General features: G+C 34.1%; 3 protein-coding genes across 6 annotated transcripts; 1 reads left to right on the top strand and 2 right to left on the bottom strand.

Moving 5' to 3' along the window:
• The first annotated feature begins 2,746 nt into the window (after nucleotides 1-2,746).
• LOC114324045 (uncharacterized) lies at nucleotides 2,747-10,460 on the top strand. Of its 3 annotated transcripts, none has more exons than XM_028271780.2 (10): nucleotides 2,747-3,448; nucleotides 5,128-5,226; nucleotides 5,311-5,781; nucleotides 6,170-6,305; nucleotides 6,518-6,680; nucleotides 7,991-8,119; nucleotides 8,460-8,654; nucleotides 9,367-9,489; nucleotides 9,611-9,728; nucleotides 10,162-10,460. In XM_028271780.2, exons 1-9 carry the CDS (start codon nucleotides 3,253-3,255, stop codon nucleotides 9,713-9,715), a joined length of 1,617 nt encoding a protein of 538 aa, XP_028127581.2. In that variant the 5' UTR covers nucleotides 2,747-3,252; the 3' UTR covers nucleotides 9,716-9,728; nucleotides 10,162-10,460. The 3 variants fall into 3 exon arrangements, with proteins under 3 accessions (XP_028127581.2, XP_028127575.2, XP_028127586.2); XM_028271785.2 differs by having other exon boundaries at nucleotides 2,844-3,448; nucleotides 5,128-5,208; XM_028271774.2 differs by lacking the exon at nucleotides 10,162-10,460 and having other exon boundaries at nucleotides 9,611-9,788.
• Nucleotides 10,461-11,206: 746 nt separating this feature from the next.
• Nucleotides 11,207-17,819, bottom strand: LOC114324031 (Vps51/Vps67 family (components of vesicular transport) protein). Of its 2 annotated transcripts, XM_082894460.1 has the most exons (9): nucleotides 17,647-17,819; nucleotides 17,356-17,545; nucleotides 16,807-16,904; nucleotides 14,806-15,850; nucleotides 13,684-14,199; nucleotides 12,800-12,988; nucleotides 12,573-12,709; nucleotides 11,776-11,974; nucleotides 11,457-11,671 (listed from the first exon to the last, which is right to left on the bottom strand). In XM_082894460.1, exons 2-8 carry the CDS (start codon nucleotides 17,515-17,517, stop codon nucleotides 11,821-11,823), a joined length of 2,301 nt encoding a protein of 766 aa, XP_082750586.1. In that variant the 5' UTR covers nucleotides 17,518-17,545; nucleotides 17,647-17,819; the 3' UTR covers nucleotides 11,457-11,671; nucleotides 11,776-11,820. The 2 variants fall into 2 exon arrangements, with proteins under 2 accessions (XP_028127558.1, XP_082750586.1); XM_028271757.2 differs by having other exon boundaries at nucleotides 11,207-11,974.
• A 6,317-nt stretch (nucleotides 17,820-24,136) lies between these two features.
• Nucleotides 24,137-24,667, bottom strand: LOC114313186 (uncharacterized). The gene is made up of 2 exons (XM_028259554.1): nucleotides 24,268-24,667; nucleotides 24,137-24,198 (listed from the first exon to the last, which is right to left on the bottom strand). The coding sequence occupies exons 1-2, from the start codon at nucleotides 24,665-24,667 to the stop codon at nucleotides 24,137-24,139; spliced, it is 462 nt and encodes a 153-aa protein (XP_028115355.1).
• Between the last annotated feature and the right edge of the window lie 2,211 nt (nucleotides 24,668-26,878).

Genomic DNA, 26,878 nt, shown 5'->3' with positions numbered 1-26,878 from the left:
AATTAAAAATATAATAAATATTATTTTAATGTGTTGTCAATTAAAAATAAGAAGGTTCACATCACTACATTAGATGAGAGAGAATTTTTCGAAAAGGTGTTGTGAACGTTTACATCAGATGAGAGAGAATATTCACATTATTTTTAATGCGTTGTCAATTAAAAATATATTCACATTATATAATAATATAAAATAATAACATCAATATTATTTAATTTGTGTATGAAATGTCCTATGCCTTGGTCATTTCCCTTCTCTCTTCTCCCCCAACATTAAATATCAATATTAAATATAAGGGTATAAAACTAAGAAAATCATGTAAATCAAAAAAAAAAAAAAAACTCTAAAGAATACAAGTATAAATACATGGGATTAAGTGGGTTAAATTTTTTTTTCATGGACTTCTTAAATTAGAACATTTTTAAATAGGATTTATCAATAAAAAATCTTAGGGTATGTTTGGTTTGTGTTTGAGAGATGTGTTTTAGAGATAAAAAATACGAAAAGTTGTTTGGTTTGGTTTTTTTCAAAAGATGTTTTGGAAAATTATTTTGAGAGAGAGTTTTGGAAAAAGTGATTGATTTGATGTGTGTGAGAGAGAGATTTGTTTGGAAAACTTGTTTGGTTTACAAGTTTTGAGAAATTTTTTTGGAAAAATTTGTTTGGTTTGATTACTTTTAAAAACTTATTTGTAGAGAAAATTTCCCAAAAATTTTTCAGAAATGCAAACCAAACGACCCCTTAATTTTTTTGACTTCATTATTTATTTATTATTATTACCCCAATACTTTGCGTAGTAGGATATTTATTTAAATCTTCATCTTATGTGTTTTTGGCTCTTCTTGGTTGTTCAATTTAAAATAAATTTATTTATATAGAAAATTAAAAGGAAAAGACTTATCTCTAGTCCATTTTGTGGACTACTCATACTGTTGGTATTGTGAGGTATATAATGGATCTTATTTTAATGATTCGAACTGTTTAATATGTAGAGTTCGTTAAATTCTTTATTCTTATAAAAAATTATTTTTATCGAATATTAATAGCTCTTTGTTCGAATCATATTTTTATTAATAATAAATATAATTTTAAAAATAAATTATTACTCTCTCTGTCTTAAAACAATAGTCCATTTTGTAGAATCTAACTTTTTTTGATAGTATAATTATTATATTTTAAAAATATTAATTTTTCAAAATTACCCTTTGATAGTATTTTTTTTGGGATATCAATTATCATAATTTTACTTTTTGTATTATTAATGAATTTAAAGAAGGACAAAATAGAAAATTCATATTATTTTATTTTACTTGATTTTTGAAAAGAAACTAATATTTTAAAATAATAAAAAATGTAATAAGAGATTAATATTTTGAAATGAATGAAAAGAAATTAATATTTTAAGACAATAAAAATTAATATTTTTTAAATGAATGAAGTAATAAAAATATGTTTCGATACATACTATGTGAATTTACCCACAAGTAAATGAAATTATCTGAATAATGAGGACTTTCAACAAAAACAAGAGCGATCCAATAAATACATCCATCAAAACGGATCGTTCGTTTGTGTGAACCAAAAAAAAACACCCCACTCCCCACACGTTGGCATTACAAAATTAAGCCACGTGGCGATCATAAAACAAGTAGTGGGTCCCAGTTTCGGTACATAGAGGCCAAACGCAGAAAAAAGGAATAAATCTTTATGTCTCTAATTAAAGGTGTCACTGGTGACGTGACAGTGAACTTCATTTATTATCACATTGTGCATTATTTTTTCGGAAATGCCTCGTAGCTCGATTTTTCAGGCTCGAGTTTGGCTCGACAGCCCAAAACGACGTCGTTTTGGGCTGTCTTTTTTTTTTTTTTTTTTTTTCTTTTTCTTCTTCTTCTTTATTTCTTTCCCCTCCATTCGAACACAGAGACGGAGAGGGAAGAGAAGAAGGTCGCCGTCGCCCGTCGCCCGTCGCCCAGCCCGTCGCCGCCGATCGCCCAGCCGTCGCCCAGCCCGTCGCCGCCGATCTCCCAGCCCGTCGCCCAGCTCCGATCGTCGCAGCAGCCTCCTCCTCCTCCTTCCTCCTTCCTCCTTCCTCCTCCTTCCTCCTCCGCCCCGCCTCCGCCTCCTCCTCCCCCTCTGAATATGCCCCCTCCAGTCCTCCTCCTTCCTCCTCCTCCTCCTCCTCCTCCTCCCTCTCTTCTCCTTCTCTTCTCCACCTTTCTTCGAGCCACAGATTCGAGCTACGAATCACTGCCGTTATTTTTTTATTTTTTTATTTTTGTCTCATTAGTTGTAGATTTAGAGCTTTATATTTAGAGTTTTAAATCATTATTGTAGAAAAAATTATCAATTTATTCAAATTATTTAGTGATTATCTTCATTACTAATTATAAAATTTTATATTATTTTATATATTTTAATAATTTAATAACAAATAAATAAATTTATTTTTTTTATCAATTAAAATATACGTGTGACACTAATCTGAATCAATCAATAACTTTTCGTTTGGGACGTGAGTTGACTACTTTTTAACTTTTTAATTATTTTAGTCTGAGATTAAGAAATCTCGTTTGTGATGAACTTAAACTTTTTGAATTTTTTAACTTTTATAAAAGAAAAATAAAATAAGTATAATTTAGATATAATATTTTATCCTATTGAATTAAAAAATTAGTTTTATTTTTTTATAATTATTTTAATCTAAGGAAATGATGCCAAACATAGCCTAACTTCTGTTAAAGCAGGGTAAGTACCGTCGTTAGTTTGTGATGAGTTTGATTTGACTTTCTCTATTCACAACGCATATATATATATATATATATATACACATACATATGATCATAATTATTATTTTTTTAAAAATCATCATAAAAAATAAATATAGGGAAATTCAGCACGGACATATCTACAGAGAAAAATATATTGAAGCATAGCGGTGGTGGTGGTTCGCTGTTGTTCTCTACTACTCTTCCTTCTCACGCATGATCGCTTCTCTTTCTTTTTTTTTGGATCTCTCTTTCTTACTTTTCTGTCTCTAGACTTTCTCTCTCTCTACAAATTGTGATTGTGAATGCACAGTGGAGAGAGAGAGATGATCACTGTGATTTCTGATTAAAAACAGTTGGGGATTTGTGCGAGGTTCAGACTTCCAGAGAGGTTCTTCTTTTTGTGTTTCTCTCTCTGGTGGAACTACAGAGAGAGAGAGAGAGAGAGAGAGAGAGATTGTGTTGTCTCTCTGTAGACTAGAGTATGGGAGCTTGCGTGTCGACCCCGGAAAGGTGTGTGGGGGGTGGATTGCATTCGTCGAAGAAGAAGAAGAAGTTGTCTCGCAAGCGAAAGAAAGCAATTAAGCGAAGAGTTTCTTCTCGCCTTTCTGATCATTCTCTTGACAACCTTGATAAGTCCGCCACACTCGATCGTTCCTTCAACAATCCCACTTTCCATGGTCCTCTCTCTCTCTCTCTCTCTCTCTCTCTCTCTAATTCCGTATAAGATTATAATTAGGAGTTTTCATATTGCGTTTCAATAGAAATTAATTTTTATTTGATTTGTTAGTTTGGTTATGTGTTAATTGTGTTTTTGCTGAGCTTTTTATTTTATTTTTTAATTGCAAAGCTGTTAATTCCGTTAAGATAGTAATGTACACTGTTTGATATGGATTTTTTTTTGCATGGTCTTATATAAGTGCCTGTTTACCTTATAAAAAAAGAAAAGGAAAAAAAAAAAGAAGATAAAAATTAAAAATTAAAAAAAAAAGAAAGAAGGAAGAATGCTTTAGGCATGGGCGTTATATTTTAGCATAATAATTTGTGCAATTTATTTTTGTTATAAAAATGTGAGTCCTGTAAATTATTAATATATGATGATTGATCTTGAATTTTTTTTTTTTTTTTTTTTTAATTTACCTGTAATTACATGTCTCTACACCTGTCATAATTCATGAGAAACTGAACAATATTCCCAATATAATTTAGTGGGTGAGATTGACCTATTTGATCTAGATTGCTTGCTTCTTGGGGGTTCTGATCTTAAAGAGATGTGGATGGAGATGTTTTTATGTTAATTATGATTAGGAAGTCGACCGCACTTCAAATTCAAGGTTTTGAGGGCATTTAGTACGCCATGAACCAAGGAAAAATTATAATTGAATATGATTAGTCTTGTATGGTTTTCCATTAGCTTTGAGATTATGAGAGAGGTCTCTCATTTTGGTTACTTGTCTTTTGGCTTTATACTTTAAGTTATGAGTGGGCTTAAAATAAAGCAATGAATTGGCTGCGCGCCACCCCACTCTGCCCACAGATGCAAATTTGGTTTGAGGAATTAAGTTATTATCTATGTTGTGCAACCTTCATATGGATGCCAATGTGAGAGGCTTAATCGTTCATAATTTATGGGGGCGAGGAGAGAATCAAAGATGGTCTATATATAGCTTCAAGAAGTGGTTATTCATTGCTGTGAATGGTGACTGGTCATATGGACATGGTGGTTCATTCTAACAGTATTTGAAGAGACACAACAAAGGCCTCACCAGCAGCCTGATTTTACCTTCTTAGGAAGCTATAAGCCTAAAACACCTCAATCAAGATTTTGTCGAGTCTTTGGACTTCTTTGTACCCATTTACGATTGCTTTATGGTTTTTTTTTTTTTTTTTTTTTTAACAACTCCAAGTGGTTATAAGAAAGTTTGTTATAAGATGAAATCATGGTAACTGACTAACCGGAATTGTACTCCAACCATAGGAAAGTTGTTATAAGATGAAATCAGGTAACTGACTACCCGGAATTGTACTCCAACAATAAGAAAGTTGTCATAAGATGAAATCATGGTAACTGGCTAGCAAGAATTGTACTCCAACAAGAAGTGGCAAGATATTCCTTTTAAATTTGCAGAAATTTTATTTTCCAAATCTCGTATCAGTATTTCATATGTGCTAAATTGGAATACAATATCTATGATACTTTGAAAGCTTTGGAAAATTTGTGTTGCTTGGCAATATTTCATCTTGGAACAATGAAACCAGATATAGTTGCAAATATTCCTGCTTGATTCCATGTGAAGTCAATTGGTTTCTCTTACAGTGTGCTGACCTCATTTCTATTGGAATGTGATGATGCTGGCAGGAAGTATTGATGAGGCGTGGTACGATTCTACTGCTATACTCGAGTCTGACTGTGATGAAGATTTCCAAAGTGTGCCTGATGGTATAATATATGGAGATGGTAATCTTCTAAATTTCATTTTTTTTCTGCCTTGATTTATTAGTAATAGTTCTTTCTTATTATGGGCACAATATATATATGCAGATGTGCTATCTCTAAATGGCTTTGAAGGTGCATCCATATCAAGTACTGCTTCTACTAGAGAAGCTAATCAGAAACACTATACCATCAACTCATCTTTTAGTGATCAGCTACAGAGACCAGGGGACTTGTCAACTGGAAATTCTGCACGCAACTCTGTCAGTGAAGTTGCCAAAAACTCAGCACATTTAGATGATATTGATTCCCAATCAAAATCAGTAGAACCTCTAAATGAAGAAAAGCAACCAGTGTTCCGTGATGAGATCTCATCTGTGGATGAAGGTGAAGGCAGGGAGGATGGACTGTTGGATAATTGCGGGATGCTTCCAAACAACTGTCTGCCTTGTCTTGCTACTACCGTCCCCTCAGTTGATAAGAGAAGATCACTGAGCTCTAGTCCACCAAGTGCAAGGAAAAAGGCCGCCTTAAAATTTTCCTTCAAATGGAGGGAAGGTCATTCTAATGCTGCTATGTGTGAGTATTGTTACTGTCACTTTGCTGTAGTCCTAATCACTTGGATGGCAACATACAAATAAGCATAGCATGTAACATAGCTATTTTACGGACATTATCATGATTATTATTGCTACTGCTTTCAGTCTCAAATCTTCTATGTTATGGAACTTATCTAAAGCATATGTATGTGTTAATTGTACACTGTAAATGGGATAGGCTTGGGGAAAAGCTGAACTTAAAAGATGACTGTTCCTATTTAGCATACCGAGAAGAATAGAATAAAATTGATAGGTTATCATGCATACTGGTTACAAATTTATGCAATATCTGTCCTAAGAATTTAGCGGAGAGTCTGAAATTAATTTACTTACATTTTTTATTTTTCTTGGTTTTCTGGTTTCCTTAGTATCTTCAAAGATGCTTCTGCAAAGACCGATAGCAGGTTCTCAAGTACAGTTTTGCCCAGTAGAAAAGAAGATGTTTGATTCTTGGTCACGGATTGAGCCAAGTACTTTCAAAGTTCGGGGAGAGAACTATTTTCGGTATGAAAGCAGTACTCAGCCCATTCGTTTTTCACATACATTCATTAGTACATGCAAGCATATTTCCCCCCCCACACACACTGTTTTATATATGATTAAAGGTCTGAAGAACTCTCTAGTCTGTACATCGCAATGGTGGCTCAACAATTACTTTCAACTCCTTGTGCATTTAATGTGGAAACCAATTTTTTTTTTTTTGTTGGGTGTGGCAGGGATAAAAAGAAGGAGTTGGCTTCTAACTATTCTGCATATTATCCATTTGGTGTTGATGTGTATTTGTCTCCACGAAAAGTTAATCATATTGCACAGTTTCTGGAACTTCCTGTCGTTAATTCTTCTGGAAAACTTCCACCCATCCTTGTTGTAAATGCTCAGGTATATCCACCTTTTAGTTTTTATTTGATTTCAGGCACCCACAAAGTATATTTTGCTGTCATGTTTAAACATTTTAAGAAGTTTGTACATGCTGGAAGACATCTCTGTGGCAAATCATCCTCTCTTTTTTTTTTTTTTTTTTTTTTTTTTTTTTTGTGTGTGTGTGTGTGTGTGTGTGTGTTGGGAAGTAACCAATCATTTTGTTACCAAAAACTGAAGAAAACACTCCCTCTATAGCATACACCTACCTAGCCCAGCAGCATCTGATACCCAATTGAGCATAGTGTCGTACTTGTATCCCACCATAGTCATCATTTCCCTTCCCACTGAAGCACCTCTCTGAACTACAATGGTGCCATGCATGGCACAATGCTTCAAGAAGCAACCCATCACCGTAGAACAGGAAAAGAATGGAGAAAAGTATAAGGACAAAATATTCTGCACTCTAACCACACCAAACTGCCAAGCTAAGCACACTTAGCCACAATAGGATCTACAGAAAGTACTCTGGTTTAGAAAGTCTGAGAAGAAGATAAAAAATCAGGATGATGGTGCATCCTAACAGACAAAAAATAAAGCACAAGGGTAAGATTTATCCTAAAAGATAAACAATGGAACGCAAAGGTTTGGAACACACCAGGGGTTCTCATAGGCAAAGGATAGACATTGATTTGGCCTTCTTCTTCATGGAAGAGAGAGAAGCTTTCAACCCCCCGTCCTGCTGGTTTCATTTTTACTTTGATTGAGATATTGAATTGTTTCATTCATATGTTGAAGAGAACTATCCTCCTATATTTGCTTATTTCTTTTATATACAAATTTTGTATTCCTCTGAGAGATTGAAGTGTGTATCCGGAGTTAATGTACAATCTTTGAAAATATAATGAGGGATTGTAACCCAAGAGGCATAGAAGCACAATTCAAACAGTCCTAATGCTTATTTGGGTCAGTCACAGACTTGACCTCACTTTTCTGGTCATCTTGTTACCCATTTGACACCTCCAACTTCAGCCTTGTCATTGATATATTGCCAACAAGATCATCTCCAGCTGACTCTTCCTCATACTATGTAAATGGTGCTGCCTTCCAAATTAATGCATTATTTTTTTAAAGTCTAGTTCTGCTGTATTACCGTATGCATTAGTCTTGAATGATATTGCTAAATGTATGGGTTGAGCCTTCTGAACATTTAATGTGTAACTTTTAATATCAACAGTTCATTTTTGTGAGATTAGAATTGTCTTCTTTTGTTCTTACTACTTTCCTCTCAGATTTTGATACTGAATTGTTACTTTTGGTGGGTCCTACAGATTCCACTTTACCCTGCTTCTCTTTTCCAGAGTGAAAATGATGGGGAAGGAATGAGTATCGTTTTATACTTTAAGCTTTCGGAAAGTTATTCTAAGGAGCTTCCATCCCGTTTACAAGAAAATATCAGCGTAAGTTGGGTCTTTATTTATTTGTGTTTTAGTGCTTTTGCTTTGTACATGTGTGATTCCTGTATTGAGCTGAGCACTCATGCTGCTCATCTTTTTATCCGTAGCAATGATGCCATGAACAGATCTTGTGATTCCTTTGGAAATTCTTGTTGTAAATGGAATGTTCTTAATTTCTTGATAGCATTTCTTTTATGATGATTTTTCTATCTGACATTTTATAAGATTCTTTATGTCTTTCCCGTTTTCAATTTTTATATGACATTTTAGGTTTCCTGTTATTGATGTGTTTCGAACTGCCATTTCTAATGAGTTCATGTCCATTTTCTTCTTTCTGAAACAGAGGTTAGTGGATGATGAAGTAGAAAAAGTCAAAGGTTTCCCAGTAGATTCAACTGTACCCTTCCGGGAAAGGTTGAAGATATTGGGTCGTGTAGTGAATGTGGATGACCTTCATTTAAGTGGAGCGGAGAGGAAGCTTATGCATGCTTACAATGAAAAACCTGTTCTTTCACGTCCGCAACATGAATTCTTCTTGGTAAGTTCAGAAAGAATTTTCCTCAACATTAAAAATTCCAATTCATTATATTTGTTTCATATGACTTCCTATTTTCCTCCTTTTCAGTTGAGATTGATAGTATATCATCTTCCATATTTGTTTTCCTTGTTGATACTCTTATTTATTTTTGGGGTAAATTACACCACTGGTCTTACTAGTTTGAGCGAAATTTCACTTTGGTCATCGTAGTTTCAATTTAAACAATTTGGTCCCTACACTTTCAATTTTGTTGTAATTTGGTTCCTCCGTCATGCATTGTTAACATTTTGAATGGAAAAAAAATCACGTGCAAAACTAGAGGGACCGAAGTGGAATTCAAAACAAACTATAAGGACAATAGGTGTACTGAATATTTTACACCGGTGGACCCTACAGTTTGTTTTGAATTTCACTTTGATCCCTCTAATTTTACACATGGTCTTTTTTCTGTTTCAAATTCTAACCCTAAGTGATGGAGAGTCCACATTGCAACAAAATCTAAAGTGTAGGGACCACATTGACACAAAATTGAAAGTGTAAGGGCCAATGTGATACTTCACTTCAATAAAAAAAACTAACTGTGTAATTTACCCTTATTGCTGACTGCTTTATGAACGAGCTGAATGGTGTTGGATTTTGAGAATAATTCTAGAAAATTCTAAAAACTACTTTTCATTCTTAGTGACATGACATTACTATGAATTTTCTTCAGGGAGAAAACTATCTCGAGATTGATTTGGATATGCATAGATTCAGTTACATCTCTAGGAAAGGGTTTGAAGCATTTCTTGGTAGATTGAAGATCTGCATCTTGGATTTTGGCCTCACAATTCAGGCAAGCATTTTTCAGTGCCCAAGTGGCTTCCTTCCTCTTCTCTTTACTTTTCTGGAAATAAAATCATTTTGGGTTTTTCAAGCTCTTACTAATATTAAATTTTATATTCACTGTAAATCAGAGGAACAAAGCTGAAGAGTTGCCGGAGCAGATCTTATGTTGTATACGGTTAAATGGGATTGATTACATGAACTATCAGCAACTGAGTCAAGAGTCCCTTGAATAAAGTCATAACAAATGTAAGGCTTGATATTAATATTTAATAATGGCTAATTTTTATAGAAGCCTTTGAGACATCATCTATTTTTCTCATTCTTGACTTTAAGTATACCCCAATAATTAATACGAGGATTCGCTTGCGACTGCCACTGTGCAACACACCATTAAACAAATTGTACAGGTCTTAGACAAGGAGAAAGAGTCTGTTTTCATTACCTTTTTTACATGCTATGACAACCCTGTCTTTAAACCTCTCACTCATTTAATATTTATTATGGCAAATTTAATTGTGCAATTACAATGGAAAATCTATGCGAATCAGATTTTAAATCAGTTTCAGCTCTTACTGTCTATGAAGCAATGTAACTAACCTATACACTATTACAAATGTTGCTGAGGTGGTTTGGAAATAATATCGAAGAGCAACTCTTTTACAAGATGATTTTTATGCAGTTTTTGAAGAGGATATGCCAAGACTTGAGACGCTATCAGGTGAGAGAGTGTTGTGAAAGCTATCTTTTGATGAATCCCTCTCAAGCTTGTTGAGACTTCCCCACTACCTCTTATATATAAACTCTTCAGCTCAGCTTTCTAGTCTTCAAAGTGGTGAAAGTATCATATATACCCACATGTTTGTGAGAGAAAGGGTACACTCGATGGTGTACCCGTTACACAAAATTCCAAATAACTATGTGCAACCTGTAAAATTTTGCACCTATTAATAAAATGTCTCTCCAGACTTTGGACTCAAACTGTTCCATACTTGTATCAAACATTCAAATGCTGAGTGAATTTCCATCTCTCCTTTTGCCGCTTTGTCTACCAGATTCATATTTGTCCGTCTCAGTGTGGCTTTGTAAGCCATTTTCTTCTCTCTTTCGATTCTTCTCATAGTATTCAAAGAATGATCAGAGAGGTCCATCATTTTGAGAATTTTGGCTTTTGAATAAAAAACAAATCAGTATCACAATACAATACAGTATTCTTGAGCAGCTTCAAGTGAGTTATTAAGTGAAGAACATTTGTACTCTGCTTGTATACCTGAAATATTGAACTCTAGTCGAGCGCTAAGTAACTCATTTGAGTTCCATTAACTATTCTCGAGTGAATGGTAATTCTACACTCTGTTGCACTACAATGGACAGTAATAATGCTATAGTGCATGCGCTTGAGCGAACATCTAGTGACTTGGGGGGCAATCAACACTGATTTTCAATCTTCATTATGAAATTCCATTCTCTGCTCGAGCAGCCTCTAAACCCGCTCAAGCCTCTGCTCATCTGATTGATTTGTTAAGCTTTTACAATTAAACGTTAGAACATACATTACAAACATGATACAAGAAATGACTCAACTAATACAAGAGTTTTGTCAACTGAATTTGGCCAATCCATCAAATACATAGGCCTTCCAATGTAATCTGTGTCTCTCTCATCCATGCATTTTATGAACAAATCACAAAGGAAACAACGTGAATGTGGTTCAGTTATGAAAGATATAACTAAAGGGCAAATTAATCAAACTTCTGAGGCAGCTTACTGAAAACTGTTACAAATCAAAAGCACTCCACCTTGTTGTTCAATATAAAAGCAGTAAATAACAAAGCAGACAGATCTTGAAATAGCTATATTCTATTTACATGGTTACCTAATCTACCTAGACAAACCAAAAATTGACTGCTTCAATTTCATGGGATGTCACAAGCACCAAAAATTGGATATGGTTAGAAACATCCAAATGGTACAATATTTAGGCCCATTAAAACATCCTACTAGGGAGTTGTGAATAGAAGTTTTCAAATTTACAATGCTTACAGGCAAGTGTGCTTGAGTTAGTTTCAGAGGAATATCATAAAGTGCAGATCTCTTGATTTTCATATACTGACATGGGATCCTCTCTATCCAAAATTCATGTTTCCCTATACCAAATGCACTCTTAGCAGAATGATCATGCCGCTAGATTCCTGTATTTTGAGATTTATATCATATTGTATGACGCAGAATGCATTCGGTACACAGTAACATAAAATTTTGGGTACAGAGGATCCAGAAAGATATGGACAAATACCTGGCCCTTTCCCTATAACATGCCCACAGTGGTGATACACAAAAACTAGTTGCTTCCATGAGATAGGGTAGATCTTGCAGATACAGATGCAGTGGGGCTGGTAATGTCTTGATCTACATTGCCAAAATTGGCCTTTCCTGTCAACATCTTTATTGCTATTTGAGCAACATCAGCAAACCAGTCATCCTCTGGCAAAACACTGCAATAATGAAAGTATCAGTACATGTTCAAATTGATACAAGGGCCAGTCAAGAATTCTTGATATATCCTATAAATCCATGCATTATGGCTACAAAGTGAAACTGAGTTTTAAGGACCTTAATCATGAATTTCTTTTTCGGACAAACTTCACTTTACCCTCTATGGTTTACTTTATCTGCAATTTACCCATCATTTAGAAATAAGTACATAAATCCTTTCTGTTTTGTGGACTAAAGTGCATCGTCAAACATTCTATCCAAGTTAATAGCATGTGTGTAACACGTGCTAGGACACAAGGGTACTATATCCTCATTTCTAAATGTCAAGGGCAAATCACACATGGAGCAAAAATGAATTTGGCCTTGCAAAAAATGATAAAAAATGTTCGTGGTTTTGCACAATGAGGTTACTTTTGTAAAATGATATTTTAGTTTTTTCGCTTAAGTTGTTAGCGGATCTGACAGTTTTAGTCCACAAATCATCGGTGGTGATGTGCTTTTTTTCAAATAATAGGAGATTATGTGCACATAAGCCAAACCATATAAGGGGATAAACTGAATTTGTCCCTACTTTTTACCCAACTAGGCATACCATACCTGTAAGGATCTATTCCAGTTGCAGCAACTGATTCAATAGCTCTACCTATGATATTTTTGATAACTTGATGAAGATTTCGAGATAAGTAACGGCCTTGGGATGAAAAGAGTATCACAAACTCCATGTCCAAATAGAACTGCAAAACAATCAGGCAAAACCTCAGTCACCTTTTTTTTTCCTCCCAAAATAAATAAAATAAAAATGAAAACAAAACAAAACGAAAAACCTGTTGAAGGCCTAGAGGGCCCAGAGGCCTTGGTCCCTCTTCAATCTCTTCCCAAAAGGTTTGGTCATCAGAGAGCCACAAGATGACAGTCTCTGTAAGTCTCATCAATAATATTGTCGCAAACCTTTCCCTTCCCACAAACATGTCTGATGCAATGCTTGCAATCCGAGTCAGCTTTGCAAAAAGTTCCTGAATGGATATACAGTTGATGATCAACCACTCAATATTAGCATGCAAATGCAAGTATTTTGCAACAAAGAGGCATGTGCAGTGCATAAAAGCAGCACAACTTGGATTGACATGTATACAATAGGCAAGATGGGGCCTAATCTGCAGTAAAATATGAAGGGAAACTGGGACATAAAGATGCAAAAGTTCAACTGGAAATTAACGTCCACCGTTCTAAATGATGATAGCAGCAGACAGATACTAGTTAGCAATGACAGACTTGAGGAACCGTAATTGAAAGAATAGAAGAATATATTGTAGCTGGAAACATTTTCTTAAAAGAATGGAAACACCAGCACCTAGTGCAAGAATCAAGATCAGATTAACTTAAATACTAGAAGATTAAAATTCATGTTACCACCATATTGGAACAATTATGAAGGCATATTTATTTGATTCAATGCCTATGAGACAAGGTCATGATAATGCAATTATTACGAAACTATGACAACATAAACTAGCAAGGCTACAGAATACACAATTTTGTTTGTGGTTTGCCCAATGCTGATGGAAGTCGGGCATCATTTTCAGCACAGATATCCATGTCTGAGTTCATTTTATGTCATGGTTGTAATTCTCAACATTTTGTGTTTGTTCAAAAGCTAGCAAGTTATTCATCATCCATGTCAAATTTGACATCCCCACAAGTACAGTACCTGATATATCGGAGAAGGAAACCACTCCGGCTCATCTGCACTTCCATCCATGCCTATATACATCTCTGCACTCAGACGTACGGCACCATCTTCTGTGAAGATGAGCTCAAGGGCATGTTGTCGACAGAAGCTATCTCTCAACTGTTCTACGAAACGTTGAAGCCGCCTCTTCAATTCCCTTTGCTCTGGAGCAGCACGGGTTTGCCTCTCTGAACTTCTCCGAGGGGGCTCATCAATTCTACTACTATGGTTGAATGGTGACAGCTTCGTAGCAGCACGTGGGAGCAACTCATCCGCTAACAGTAATGCATTGACTAGTAGAGCTATTTGTTGGGCCTCGGTCTCTGCCATTCTAACGATTCTACTCTCGGACCCTTCCAAGTTCTCAGTCTCCATTGAACCTGGCAATGCCTTTATGAGCATATTGACATATGAGCTGAAACCTTGTACTAGACCTTCTAATGCGTGGTCGGCAAATTGCAAGCTCTCAAGAGGCCCAACATCCTCACAGATTTCCTGAAAAAAGCATCGTGGACTTGATGTAATTGATGGAGTAAAAAGCTTGAAGATGCAACATACAGAAAGGTGATTGAAAGATGATTTATTGCAATGTTGTAAACCTAAGAAGCATGGACACTAATAAAAAGGTGGCGTGCCCTGTCGTGTCCTTGTCGGCCACTTTCCAATATGTGTCCAACACTTGTCCAAATGTGTCCTTACTAACAAAAAAAAAAAAAACAAAGACACAAACACTTGAAGGACATGTGTGTCCATCGCTTAGACTCCCTAAAACTAATTATAAATTTGACCAACGTGTCGTGTCCTGCATTTCTGAAATTATCTGGATTGGCAAGTCGCATGTCTGTGTCCATGTCCATTTCCGTGCATCTTAGTTGTGAACTAATTCAGTGCTACTCATTCTGTGTATAACTTCATAGTTGTAACCAGGCTTAATAAGCCAAGAAACTTTTGTTTTCAGAACCAAAATAATTTACAGAAGAAACATAATCCAGCTTCTTGCATGTAAAAAAGAACAAGTATTGTTTAAATGAGAACAAAGACTGAAATAATAAATGAGTCCTTTGAGTTGTGACATTTTAAAGAGGGAAAAAAGCTTATCACCTGAGCCATTGAATTGAATCTGTGAGCACTGCTTGAAAGCTTTGGTTGTGATGCAATCACACTACCAAGAGATGCAGTACTCATATGTCGTCCACCAACCGGTGGATAGGCAAGTAACCAATCATCTGCAGCAGCAAATGCAGCTGTGCTCTGTTCAATTCTTTTCAAGTTAGCACTCAATGCTTGTTCGACACAAGGCCTAAAGAGTCTCAAGAGGACAGGCGAAAGAGCCAATCCACGTGATTCTAACAAGGAACAGTGTCCCAAGCATATTTGAACACACTCGGCAACAACCCTTAGACTCCCCGCAGCTGCTGAAGATGCCAAAACATGTCTCTTCACGAGAAGAGAGAAAGCCTCAGTCTGCTTGACAGCCCAAGTCACTAGCTCAGATGCATATGCCGGTTCATCCCCAAAAACTGCCAAAGAATCACTTGCCGCTTGTGCAATGGTTGAAAACACAAGTTGTGAAAGGGCAGCAGTGTATGCCCCTCCATCCGAAGTGCCAGATGGGCGAAGACCTTGCATATTGTACTGCAATTTCTGGTGATGAGATTTGAGTAACAAGTTATGAGCCCGTGGACCATCCCCGAGTTGTTTAAGGGCTTGAACAGCTGAACGAAGCTCAACACTACGAGTAGAAGGCTGGCAAGCAGCCTCTGCAAGTCGATCGGCTAATCTTTGTCTTTGTTCTGTGATAATAGTCTTCAATGATAAGAGTGTAGATGGAGTCAATGTCTGCTGTTGATTTGCTTCCTTTGCTATACGTTCTCCTTCATCTAGGGTGGCAAGAGCTTCGTCTACTCTCCTCTCGGCCAGTAAAACTTCAAGGTTCTCTAAAAATTGTGCTAACCATTTTTCTATCTTCGAAGGTTCTCTGTCTTCGAAATCAAATACGTCCTCTGTCATTGAACCTTCAGAACCAGCGGACAAGGATTCAAGACGAACTCCTTCAGCTAAACCATGAACAAGAGCTGCCTGACTAGATAGAAGATTTCTCAAGGAAAGGAGCTGGCCTTCAAGATCAGAAATCTCCTTAGATGTACTGCATATGCAAATAATTAGTAGCATTAATAATTACTGATTCATAAGAGTTGCATCCTCAGTTGCCAATTAGAGACATCGATCCTTCTAATCATGACAAAATCAAAGGTGAGAATTCATAGCATTTCAAGACAACTCATATCCTTAGCCATGACACAAGATAAAAAGGGCAGTTCCAGTGCACGAGGCTCCCACCCACTGCGGGGGTATGAGAAGAGTCAAATGTTTCCATATTTTGAACCTGTGATGCTCTCAGGTCACAATGGAGAAACCTTACTACTACGCCAAGGCAAGATGCTTGAACTTAATCCCCATTCGGCTTCGGCTAAATAAACTGCTTTTTGGCTATATAAGTTAAAAAGCAAAAGTTTGTTTGTTTTTGGCTAAAAAAATAACTAAAAAAAACTTTCCCACTAACAAAAAAAGCTTTTTTTTAGCAATTACAAAACATATCAACTTTTATAGATTCTTAAAAAAAGCAAAAAACAACTAAAAAAGCAATTGGCAAAACCCACCTTAGGATACACACTTGGTTCCAAATATATGTACTACAGGTATGCTTACAGTTGCCACAACAGCTTTTCAATTCCATTTTTATAATAGGTTTTCAATATTTACTATGAAGACCTTGTCTTCAATGCTTAGTGTTAAATCTGGCATGTGGTGGGTATTTACAGAGATCAAGTACACAAAATAATTACAAAATGAAATATGAAATAAATATAAAAAGGAGATAAATGTCACAATCAACTTCAAGACCAATCTAGGGTTATTATCAAACTCCAATAAAGTGTTTCTAACGACTGTTGACAAAGAAGTCAATTGGAAAATTGAATAATTAGAAGAGGAAATACCAATAAACATTTAAAAAAATGAAAATAACAAGCATAAGGAAATACTAAGCGAGAACATGTTAATAGGAGAGTTATCTGTTACTACTCTGGAAATAATGCTCACCGAATAAAAGCTGAATAATTAGCATACACACTTTTGCGCATCTCCTCAGCCGATGCCTTCTTCAAATCCACAAGGCATGAGCACAAGTGCCTAATTTCCTGTCAATCATACACAAATTTATTAAACTCATTTTCACAATCAATGGAATAAAATTTAAAAAAAAAAAAAAAAACACTGTTTTGAATGCTTAATGGGTTTTGATATACCTTTTAATTGAGTATAATAATGAGTAGTGTGAGGTTTTTCTCAGTTGACATTAGGTACATACCTTCGCACTTAAATTAAAACACATCAAAAGATAAAATAAAGTTCATTAGACTGTTCTCTGGATTCGCAAAAGCATTCTTACAATAAAATTTCACAATATTATTATCATATGAGCAATTACAAAAATAGTGATACTTCAAATCCAGTGCTCAAGCTCAACTTTTCACAAATTTTCGAATCGGCATTATCAAATATGATGTCTCCAATCCACAATCAATGCATGCATATATATCATAGTTCGTATATATATATATATAGAGAGAGAGAGATTATAGAGGTAACCTTTTCGCTCATGGCACGGCATTTATTGGTGACATAGCCTTCGGGATCGAAATTAGAGGATTTGAAGGCTTTGAGCCTGTCACTGAGCGGGAGTTCGGCTTCGAAATCTGTGGAGTCTCCTTTGCTTGAAGAGAATGAGGCTTGCGGATGCGATATCTCCATTTTTTTTTTCCCGCTTTGGTGTAGAGTTCTTAGGCAACGAAAACCATCAGATAATGGGATTGTGAGAGAAAACGGAAGAAAGTGAGAGAAAAAGCGAGAAAATTAGGGTTTGATTGGGGGAAAAAAAACCTGATTGATTGCTGGATGTGGAGATTGGTCAAGAGATGTGCTTGCTGGTGCTTGAAGTCGGAGACGATGGCGGACGAAACATGTTGAGCCGTTACAAAACCCGGGAATTGGTCAAAATGAAGTTAGTTACACGCACTATGGAAACAAATTAAATTAAAACATAATTAATACCCCTTAAGTTTTTAATTCAAGTTTTATTCGATAAGTTACTTATAAAAATTAAATTACTTGAGCTCAACTCGTGTTCGACTCGTTAACAATTAGTTCGAAATTGACTCATTATATGAACAAATTAAGCTTGAACATAATTTTTCGTTTAATTATCAAATTAAGTTTGAACAATCAACTACTCAACTCAATTTGTTTTCAAACCTATTTGTCCACCAACACTAAAATACAAGAACTCATGTTCTTGTGTTTTATATAACTGCTTTTCATATTTTCAAAAAATTACTAAAACACAAAAATTCATACATTGCATTTGGATTTATTGATTTAAAATGAATGAATTTGACATCATTTGTTTAAGAAAAATGAATTTTATAGAGAAAATTACAATAGATGATAAGTTAGTGATATTTTCAAAGAGCAATGATTGAGATTCATACCTCACAAGACTGTCACAAATCTGAATCATTCATGATGTGGATTCCAGACATACATGAGTGGACCCTACACATTCATGAAAGATGAGGATCACTTTGGGGTTGTGGGGTCATTCCAAAAGGGGTCTTAAACATTTTCTATTTTTAAAATAATAAATCCCTTTATGAGTTTCTTGGTTTGGAAAATAAATTAAATACAAATCTGTTATATATATTTTTTTTTGTATAATTTTGTTTTTTGTTTTTTACATCTTTACCTCGCATTCAAATGAGTATAGTCTTTATTACATTGAATTTGACATCATTAGTAAGTCAACGTAATAATCTACTAGATTTCAAAAATAAATTTCAATGCTTCAACATGGTGAAAAATAATTAAAAAAATTTTATGACCGATTTTAGTTGCACTAGAATATTAACAAAATTTTACAAAGAAATGCTATTTATTCGAAATTTTAATTTCGAAGTTTATCCCAAAAGTGAGATGTCCGATACATATACTAATTTATGAACCATATTCAAAATGAATGGAGTATATATTTTTCAGAGTAATTCTTTTAGCTATCTAATATTTCACTTCTTACAATTCTATATAAAGGTTTATTAACATCAAATCCCTTTAATTTAAATCCACTTGTCCAAACTGAAAGATTACGGAAAAATAATTTATTTTTAAAAACACTTTTTCAAAGAATTACTACTTGATTACATAATCTAAAATACCTTCTCCAAGTGAGTTGTTGATAATACCTCACCAAGCGATCCAAGTGTCTCGCCTCCAAAGTGATTCACCTTGCACTCTCTTTGATTTATTTTTGTGTATATATTTTCTACAGACCTTAAAATTCTGATGGCCAATTTTTGTATCAAATATATCTGATATATATATATATAACACATAATAGAGTTTGCATGTAGGTGGGATCCTTAGGGATCTCTATCCTTTAGTTGTGGGGATAAAATAAAAGATGCATCTTTTATTTTAAATATACAGGATACAACTTATCCAATTTTTCATTAATTATCTTTTAAACAGATAATATAGAACTTCCACTAATTGCAATAATGTCCATCAACACATTACAATTAAACCCCTAAAAGTAGAGAATTACAAGTGAGGCCCTTTCTTACAATTAATCACAAATTTCCTTCCACCAAACTATATTCTACATGAGCTATTAGGTATGGACAAATTTATCACTATCAAAAGCCTTAACTCATGTAACCGAATTCTAAATTTTTCCTTCTTCTAATTGGACCCTAAAAGCATTTTTCAAAAATAGTATTTTTACAATTATATATGTATAAAATATTTTTACGAAACAGTAACCGGCCGGTTTTCTTTTGGTCCAATGTTAATAGGAAAAATTGCTCGAATATACTTTCTCACTTGAGAATGGTGGATTTCATGTTAAGCACCTATATAAATTAATTACCACTCACATAACCCAACATGTCCGTGTATAGCCTTTAATTCGGCGTCACCGATCGACAATGTCAAAGTTAAATGAATAGATAATTAATTTATACAAGCCTCTCAGGTCAAAGGAAAATAAGCGTATTGTAATAGAACTACCTTTTAAACTGATAGTGATCATTCCATAGTTGTTCTTAAAACCGATCATGTTCAGTGCATGTACTTATTGCATTACACCCACCTATTTGCTTAAAGTCACTACCTCAATGATGGAGTTAATCATTCTATCATATAGCAGCAAAACAGGTGTAGGCCATCGTAGTGCGACGCCCAATCAACACCCATAGCCTAGAACATTAATTGGATCTACAAGGCACCGAAAAATCATAACTCTCAGCTTTTGGTTCATTAACCATTAGCATGTTTTTCTACAATGTTACCCAAGGGACTTTATGTTCACATCATATGTAACATTAAATATAACATTACCCATAATAACATACAAAATGCAAAATATAAAATGCCAAGCAATTTATATAATCAATTAATAAAGTCAATACATTGGTTTTTGAAGGCACAAATGCTAACATTCTCCCACTTGCACTCAAAACCAATTACACATGTATTTAATACCATTATCTTTTAAATAATTTCAAAAATTATATAAAAGGTATTCTCCCCATGATTTGATCGAAGAGCTTTGATACTTTTTCCAAGTTGCTACGAAATTCCTTGAACTTTTCAAAGGATTCAGACTTATGTTTTATTAGGTACAAATAATCATACCTAGAATAATCATCGGTGAATGTAATGAAATGGTAAAAACCACCTCTTGCTATGTGATTTATTAGACCACAAACATCTGTGTGTATTAATTCCAAAACTTCTGTGGCTCTAATTCCTTTTCCCAGAAATGGAATTTTAGACATTTTTCCTTGCAAGTAGGGCTCACAAATTAGATAGGGCTCAATTTTCAAAAAAATAAATAAATCTAAAGGTCCATCATTGACCAATCTATTTAGACGTTCTAAATTGATATGATCGAGTTTCAAGTGCCATGTGTAAGTTTGATTAACATCCCTTTTTCTTTTAAGGGGTAACATACCGGTGGATGTATCATTCTCAACACAATTAATGGAATTATCAATAGAACTAATAAAGTAAAGACCTTCTATTAAAATGTCAGAAACCACAAATTTATTATTGTGCTTAATAACAACTTTTGAAGAAAAGGAAAAACAATATCCCAACGAAAATAACTTTGAAACAGAAATTAAATTTCTACGGATGTCTGGCATAAATAGACAATCTTCTAAAACTAGAGTTCTATTAAATGATAATTCTAAATAAAAAAAAATCCTATGGAAACTACAGCAACTGTTGCACTTGTTCCCAACTTTATTAGCATCTCCCCTTCATTAAGCCTTCTGGTCTCCTTGAACCCCTGCAACATATTGCAAATATGTGAGGTCGCACCAGAGTCTACACACCAAGCTTTAGGAGGACCAATCAGTAAATTGGTTTCAATAACAAACAGATTCAATATACCTTCTGAAGGTTTGTCCTTTTTCAGTGTTGCCAAATACTGACGGCAGTTTCTCTTCCAATGGCCAAGCTTTCCACAACGGAAACAATTTTCTTTGCTTTTCTTCTTATCTATGCCCTTTTTAAAAACACCTAGTGTTTTTTCAGAGAATTTGTGTGAGAACCCGAATATAAAAAATTAAGTAAATAATTAAATAATAACATTACAATCTCAAATATTTTGGTAGTGAATTCTAAGGTGGAAATTAAATATTATTGGAGGATCTTTTAATTAATTTTAAACTTAAAATAAATTTGTGGTGGAAGTTTTTAATTTAGAGGCAAGATTTATAATAAATAAATAAATAATAGGGGACCAATTAGTTAGTATATTTTGATTTAGTAATACTTGTATTTTATTTAAATTATTGGGATAGAAAATAAAATAATATAAAGAGATAATAATTTAAAACCTTTTGTTTAGATAATTATTTAGAGTTTTGTTTAGATATATATAGAGCAACCCTAATTTTCCTAACAAAAACCCTAACCCTTAATTATAATTGCTTTGCACTACACCTTCAACATATAGCAGCAGCCACGAGAGTATAGCAGCAGCCGAGAGAGAGAGAGAGAGAGAGAGAGAGAAGTTTTCAGCAACTTAAGGTAAGAATCAATTTATTCTTGTTCTATTATAGATTATTGTTTACATAGTTATGGTGCTTGTGGGTGTTGTGAGTTGGTGGAAGAAAAAGGAATGGATTGGCTGATGGGGAGAGTATTCTAGAAATTTTTATCGAATTCATAATGTCGATCCTAAGAATATTAATCTGTCAGCAAACTTTAAAAATCAAGAAATCATATCAAACGAATGAATTTTAATCTGGAATTTTTACAGTAGATTAATTACATACTGAATTGTATATCTGAATTTTTTCATAATTTTTGGGAGTCAAAATCCATATAAATTGAGGTATTTAAATCTGTCTAGGAAACCAGTCCGAAACAGTAAATTCGGGAGTGTTGTTCTCTTTGGGTATAATTCCAAAAATTATCAAATTAGTGTCATTAGAACTGGTTACGAGTCTAGTTTCTTGTATTTTTTACCTTGTGTTGATTGCTCGTGTATACTAAGAGAACGTCAATTTCTTTAAAGTGCTGCGGAAAACAACCTGTTTGGATATAATAAATTATAGATAATTATTTTGATAAGCAAATCAAGTGAAACCAATTGGGTTTGAAACTTAGGATATATTAGATCATAGCTGGAGGTTATTGGAATTTTTCAAAAAGCGTGGAGTGGATTTTGTAATTTTCAAAGTTAGCGAATAAATTACGAAAACTTGTTTAAAACTCTGTTTTATCTTAAAGTTATTTTTAGTGAAGTTTCGATCGGAACCTATGTCTTGGGTGATTTTAGACCTTGAAGAACATGAACTTAGGTAATATTTAAGAGTAACGGTGAGTTAGGTTGAGCCGTGTTAGTGCGCTTTAGTTTGGGATTACTTAGTTCGTATTCTTTAGTATTTTTAAATTAGTAGTGACGTGTAGTTTTCATATTGGTTAAGGGCACTAGTTGGACTTTCATACTCTATTCGAGGATTATATTATTTTGTTTCCAGGTGAGTAGTTTCATGCTACGTATTTTTATAAATGTTCCCCTACCCTGAACTGTTGGAAAATTAAATTATTGTTTTAAGACTAAACTGTTTTGATAAATTATTATATTATCAATGGAATCAAATTATTTCTGAAACATGTGTGAACTTGGCATACTGTAAACTATTTGTTTTGGTCTCATGTTTAGAATGATGAACTACCATATTTTGCGAAACTGATGTGTATTGATTATTGGGACCATGTGTGTATTTAGTCCAGGGAAATTATTCCACTGTGTGTGGTGACTCTGGCCACTAGGGAACAGATCCGGATTGGGCCGTGATGGCTCTAGTGCTCAACGATTGTAAGGAAAAGACCTTTAAAAATAACTAGGTGACCTTCAATCGGATCGTCTTTGAGAAAAGGCCCAGGTGCCACCCTGAGGATGACTCTTAGTTCGGTATTGGATCCAACGGGGCTTATAGCCTTGAGAACTGTGTGGCAGATTATTTGTTTTTATTGGTACCTAGAAAATTATTGGTGTTCATGTTATAATCTGTTTTAAGTGGAAAATGTTGCTTATCATGTTCTTGCGAGACATGAGTATTTTAAGCGTTGAATTGTGAAACCTTCTTTTTGAAATAGATTGTATTTACCAAACTGTATGCCAATCTAGTTTCTGTGATATATATCTTATTTTGGAATTGAACCCTGTTTTCAAAATTGTATTTACTATCCATGTTGCTACTCACTGAGCTATCAGCTGACTTAGTTGTTTACCATTTCCAGGTGTTAGAAGGACTTAGAGTGGACTCATGGCGTAGCGGGAACTCAATTGCATGGACCTCTAGGGCATTATTTAATTTATTTTAGGTTGCTTTGTCGAGTTTTGTGCATACATTGTGGTTGAGTTTTATTTAGAATTATTTTATTTTGTGGGCGGTTTGTGTCCCATTTAGTATATATATATTTTTAGGAAGTTGGTTATGACTTGTTTTTCACTTGTGGTATGCCACTGGATTGAGCGTTGATTTATTTATTTCTGGGCTATCATCACATTTATTCTTTATGGTTTTGGGTTCATGTTTAGGCTTACGTGTGCCTTGGGCTAAGTCCCTGTGGGCCACGGCCGGTCATGCCCGGATTTGGGGTGTGACAATTTGGAGTCCATTGGTTTCTTATTAAAATTGTTCTTGCCCTTAGGCTTGAATTTTCTAGGACTTTCCTTCTCACCCATCGTTATAGTGGGTTGGCACTTTTTAATAAGATCTTCTGCTGCTTGCAACATATTGAGCAGCTCTGATAGTGCAACAATCATCTTATTCATATTGTAATTCAAAATAAACTAACTATAAGAATCTGGTAAAGATGAAAGTATCGCATCAATTTTAGTTTCACCATCAATATCTGCACCCAAAGTTTCCAGTATGTTAATGAAAGATATCATTTTTAGAACATGTTCCTGTACTGGAGTACCTTCCACCATTTTAGTGGACATCAAACCTTTTATGGCTGTTTGGCGTGCACTTCTGCTTTGTTCTCCAAACATTTCTTTCAAGTTAATCATCATGTCTTTTGCAGTAGGAACACCCTCATGCTGCTTTTGCAACACATTGGCCATTGAGGCCAATATGTAGCATTTTGCAACATCATCTGCCTCATGCCACTTCCTAACAGCCTCACGCCACTTCCTAACAGCCTCACGTTGTTCATCAGTGGCAACCGCCTCAGGAAGCGCAGGTGGATCAGTGGTTAGGACATGGTTCAATTTTTCAGCAGTGAGGACAATTATTAAATTTCTCTTCCAGTCCACATAGTTTGATCTAGTCAAACGATTATCATCCACAATTTTGGACAAAGGATTAAAGTTGTTCATTTTTAACTGCATATGTTAAAAATTAACACATGTGTCCGGAGAATATAAGTATTGCATTGTATATAAATCCATAGGATGCGAGATTTTGAATCTACTATGGTAATGCTCACTAGAATTTTTATTCAAACAATTTATAACCCCACAAATATAACATTTATATTTAAAACATTCATAGTGAGCATTGGGAAACCAATCCTGCATGTACACAAATTTCTTTTGAAATAAGTGAACATACCTTGAATGGGTGGGTAGCTACTACCCATCATAATATCATCTCATGTTACCATTTTTTATTTTTCTTTTAGAAAAATTAAATTTATTTATGACTCCCAATTTTTCTTTTGGCCTCCAAATCAACTCATATGACACCTTTTGGTTATCATATAGTATTTGTCTAAGTGCAAACCATTGTTTAGATACATAGCATGAACATGTAAGATTATTCCTTCATTTTAGCCGACACTCCCACTAGTCACACTTATACTTTTCACAAAATAAATAAAACAAACTAATTAATTAAAACACAACCGATCCTTTTGGTATCATTTGAATATCAATTAATTAGAATTTTTATTTACCAACAATGGAGGGCCATAGGCATTATTTTTCTTAAAATAATCCTATTTAACACTTAATAATTAAAATGGGGTACCAATAACATTTATAACTAATTTATCCCCATAAATTAGCACATTAATTTTAATGTTATCATAAGTAACATGAAACCCACAAATATATATATATATATATATATATATAATCATGAATATGGTTATATCCATCAACAGGAAATAATTTTTGAGAGAAAATCTACAAAGATTTTTATTAACTGAACAACCTCCTACTAACTATGGCATGTCTAAAGCATGATAAAACATTAATTCTACATGATAACATCTCAATATAATTCATAAAATAAAACATGCTAGAATATTTAATCATGGAATTAAAATTCATCAATATAAATAAATCATGTTATTTAAAATAACAATATACTACAAGTTCTACTTAACATGTATACAATATTTACATAATCCCATAGCATATTTCTATAATTTTTGTAACATGGAACATGCATCAACAGTAAGCAAAATAGATAATAAAAATAAAATAATGATACCATGTGAATGCCTTTTAGGTCTATCCCTAATAAACACAAAAACTGAAGTGCACCTTTATCACCGATTAAACAGTACGGTTTTTTATTTATTTATATATATATATATATATTAAACCTGTGACATGTGCCTCACATATATATTATTTATTTTGCCTACTGATTTGAAATTGCGAAACCATTCCGTCTTCCTTTTTTTTTTTTTTTTATACAGTTCGGTCCCTTTTCTTTTGTGATTAATAAAAGAAAATATAGATTATATATTCACAAATGATATAATCAACTATTACGCAAGACAATATTGAATATCCAAATATGGAAAACAAAATATAGATTTATGCAATCAAAGTGGCCGGCTCTGATACCAATGAAAAATTGCGGAAAAATAATTTATTTTTAAAAACACTTTTTCAAAGAATCATCACCTGATTACACAATCTAAAATACCTTCTCCAAGTGAGTTGTTGATAATACCTCACCAAGCGATCCAAGTGTCTCGTCTCCAAAGTGATTCACCTTGCTCCCTCTTTGATTTATTTTTGTGTATATATTTTCTACAGACCTTAAAATTCTGATAGCCAATTTTTGTATCAAATATATCTGATATATATACACAACACATAATAGAGTTTGCATGTAGGTGGGATCCTTAGGGATCTCTATCTTTTAGTTGTGGGGATAAAATAAAATATGTATCTTTTATTTTAAATATACAGGATACAACTTATCCAATTTTTCATTAATAATCTTTTAAACAGATAATATAGAACTTCCACTAATTGCAATAATGTCCATCAACACATTACAATTAAACCCCTAAAAGTAGAGAATTACAAGTGAGGCCCTTTCTTACAATTAATCACAAATTTCCTTCCACCAAACTATATTCTACATGAGCTATTAGGTATGGACAAATTTATCACTATCAAAAGCCCTAACTCATGTAACCGAATTCTAAATTTTTCCTTCTTCTAATTGGACCCTAAAAGCATTTTTCAAAAATAGTATTTTTACGAAACAGTAACCGGCCGGTTTTCTTTTGGTCCAATATTAATAGGAAAAATTGCTTGAATATACTTTCTCACTTGAGAATG

The sequence above is a fragment of the Camellia sinensis genome, chromosome 11 (genome assembly GCF_055761805.1).
Source record: "Camellia sinensis isolate YWXY chromosome 11, ASM5576180v1, whole genome shotgun sequence".
Taxonomy (NCBI): domain Eukaryota; kingdom Viridiplantae; phylum Streptophyta; class Magnoliopsida; order Ericales; family Theaceae; genus Camellia; species Camellia sinensis.
Note: the sequence above shows the minus strand (reverse complement) of the source record. Positions and strands in the feature narration are given on the sequence as shown.

What these genes read in the sequence shown, in the direction of transcription:
- LOC114324045 (XM_028271780.2), top strand. Translation starts at nt 3,253, where the DNA reads ATGGGAGCTTGCGTGTCGACCCCGGAAAGGTGTGTGGGGGGTGGATTG. An exon ending in TCATTCTAATGCTGCTATGT is followed by an intron (nt 5,782 to 6,169) that starts GTGAGTATTGTT and finishes TGGTTTCCTTAG; the next exon opens with TATCTTCAAAGATGCTTCTG. An exon ending in ATTTTGGCCTCACAATTCAG is followed by an intron (nt 9,490 to 9,610) that starts GCAAGCATTTTT and finishes ACTGTAAATCAG; the next exon opens with AGGAACAAAGCTGAAGAGTT.
- LOC114324031 (XM_028271757.2), bottom strand. Translation starts at nt 17,517, where the DNA reads ATGGAGATATCGCATCCGCAAGCCTCATTCTCTTCAAGCAAAGGAGAC. An exon ending in AATTATTCAGCTTTTATTCG is followed by an intron (nt 15,851 to 16,806) that starts GTGAGCATTATT and finishes TTGCATATGCAG; the next exon opens with TACATCTAAGGAGATTTCTG. An exon ending in GATTCAATTCAATGGCTCAG is followed by an intron (nt 14,200 to 14,805) that starts GTGATAAGCTTT and finishes TGCTTTTTTCAG; the next exon opens with GAAATCTGTGAGGATGTTGG.
- LOC114313186 (XM_028259554.1), bottom strand. Translation starts at nt 24,667, where the DNA reads ATGAACAACTTTAATCCTTTGTCCAAAATTGTGGATGATAATCGTTTG. An exon ending in GTCCACTAAAATGGTGGAAG is followed by an intron (nt 24,199 to 24,267) that starts GTACTCCAGTAC and finishes CTTTGGGTGCAG; the next exon opens with ATATTGATGGTGAAACTAAA.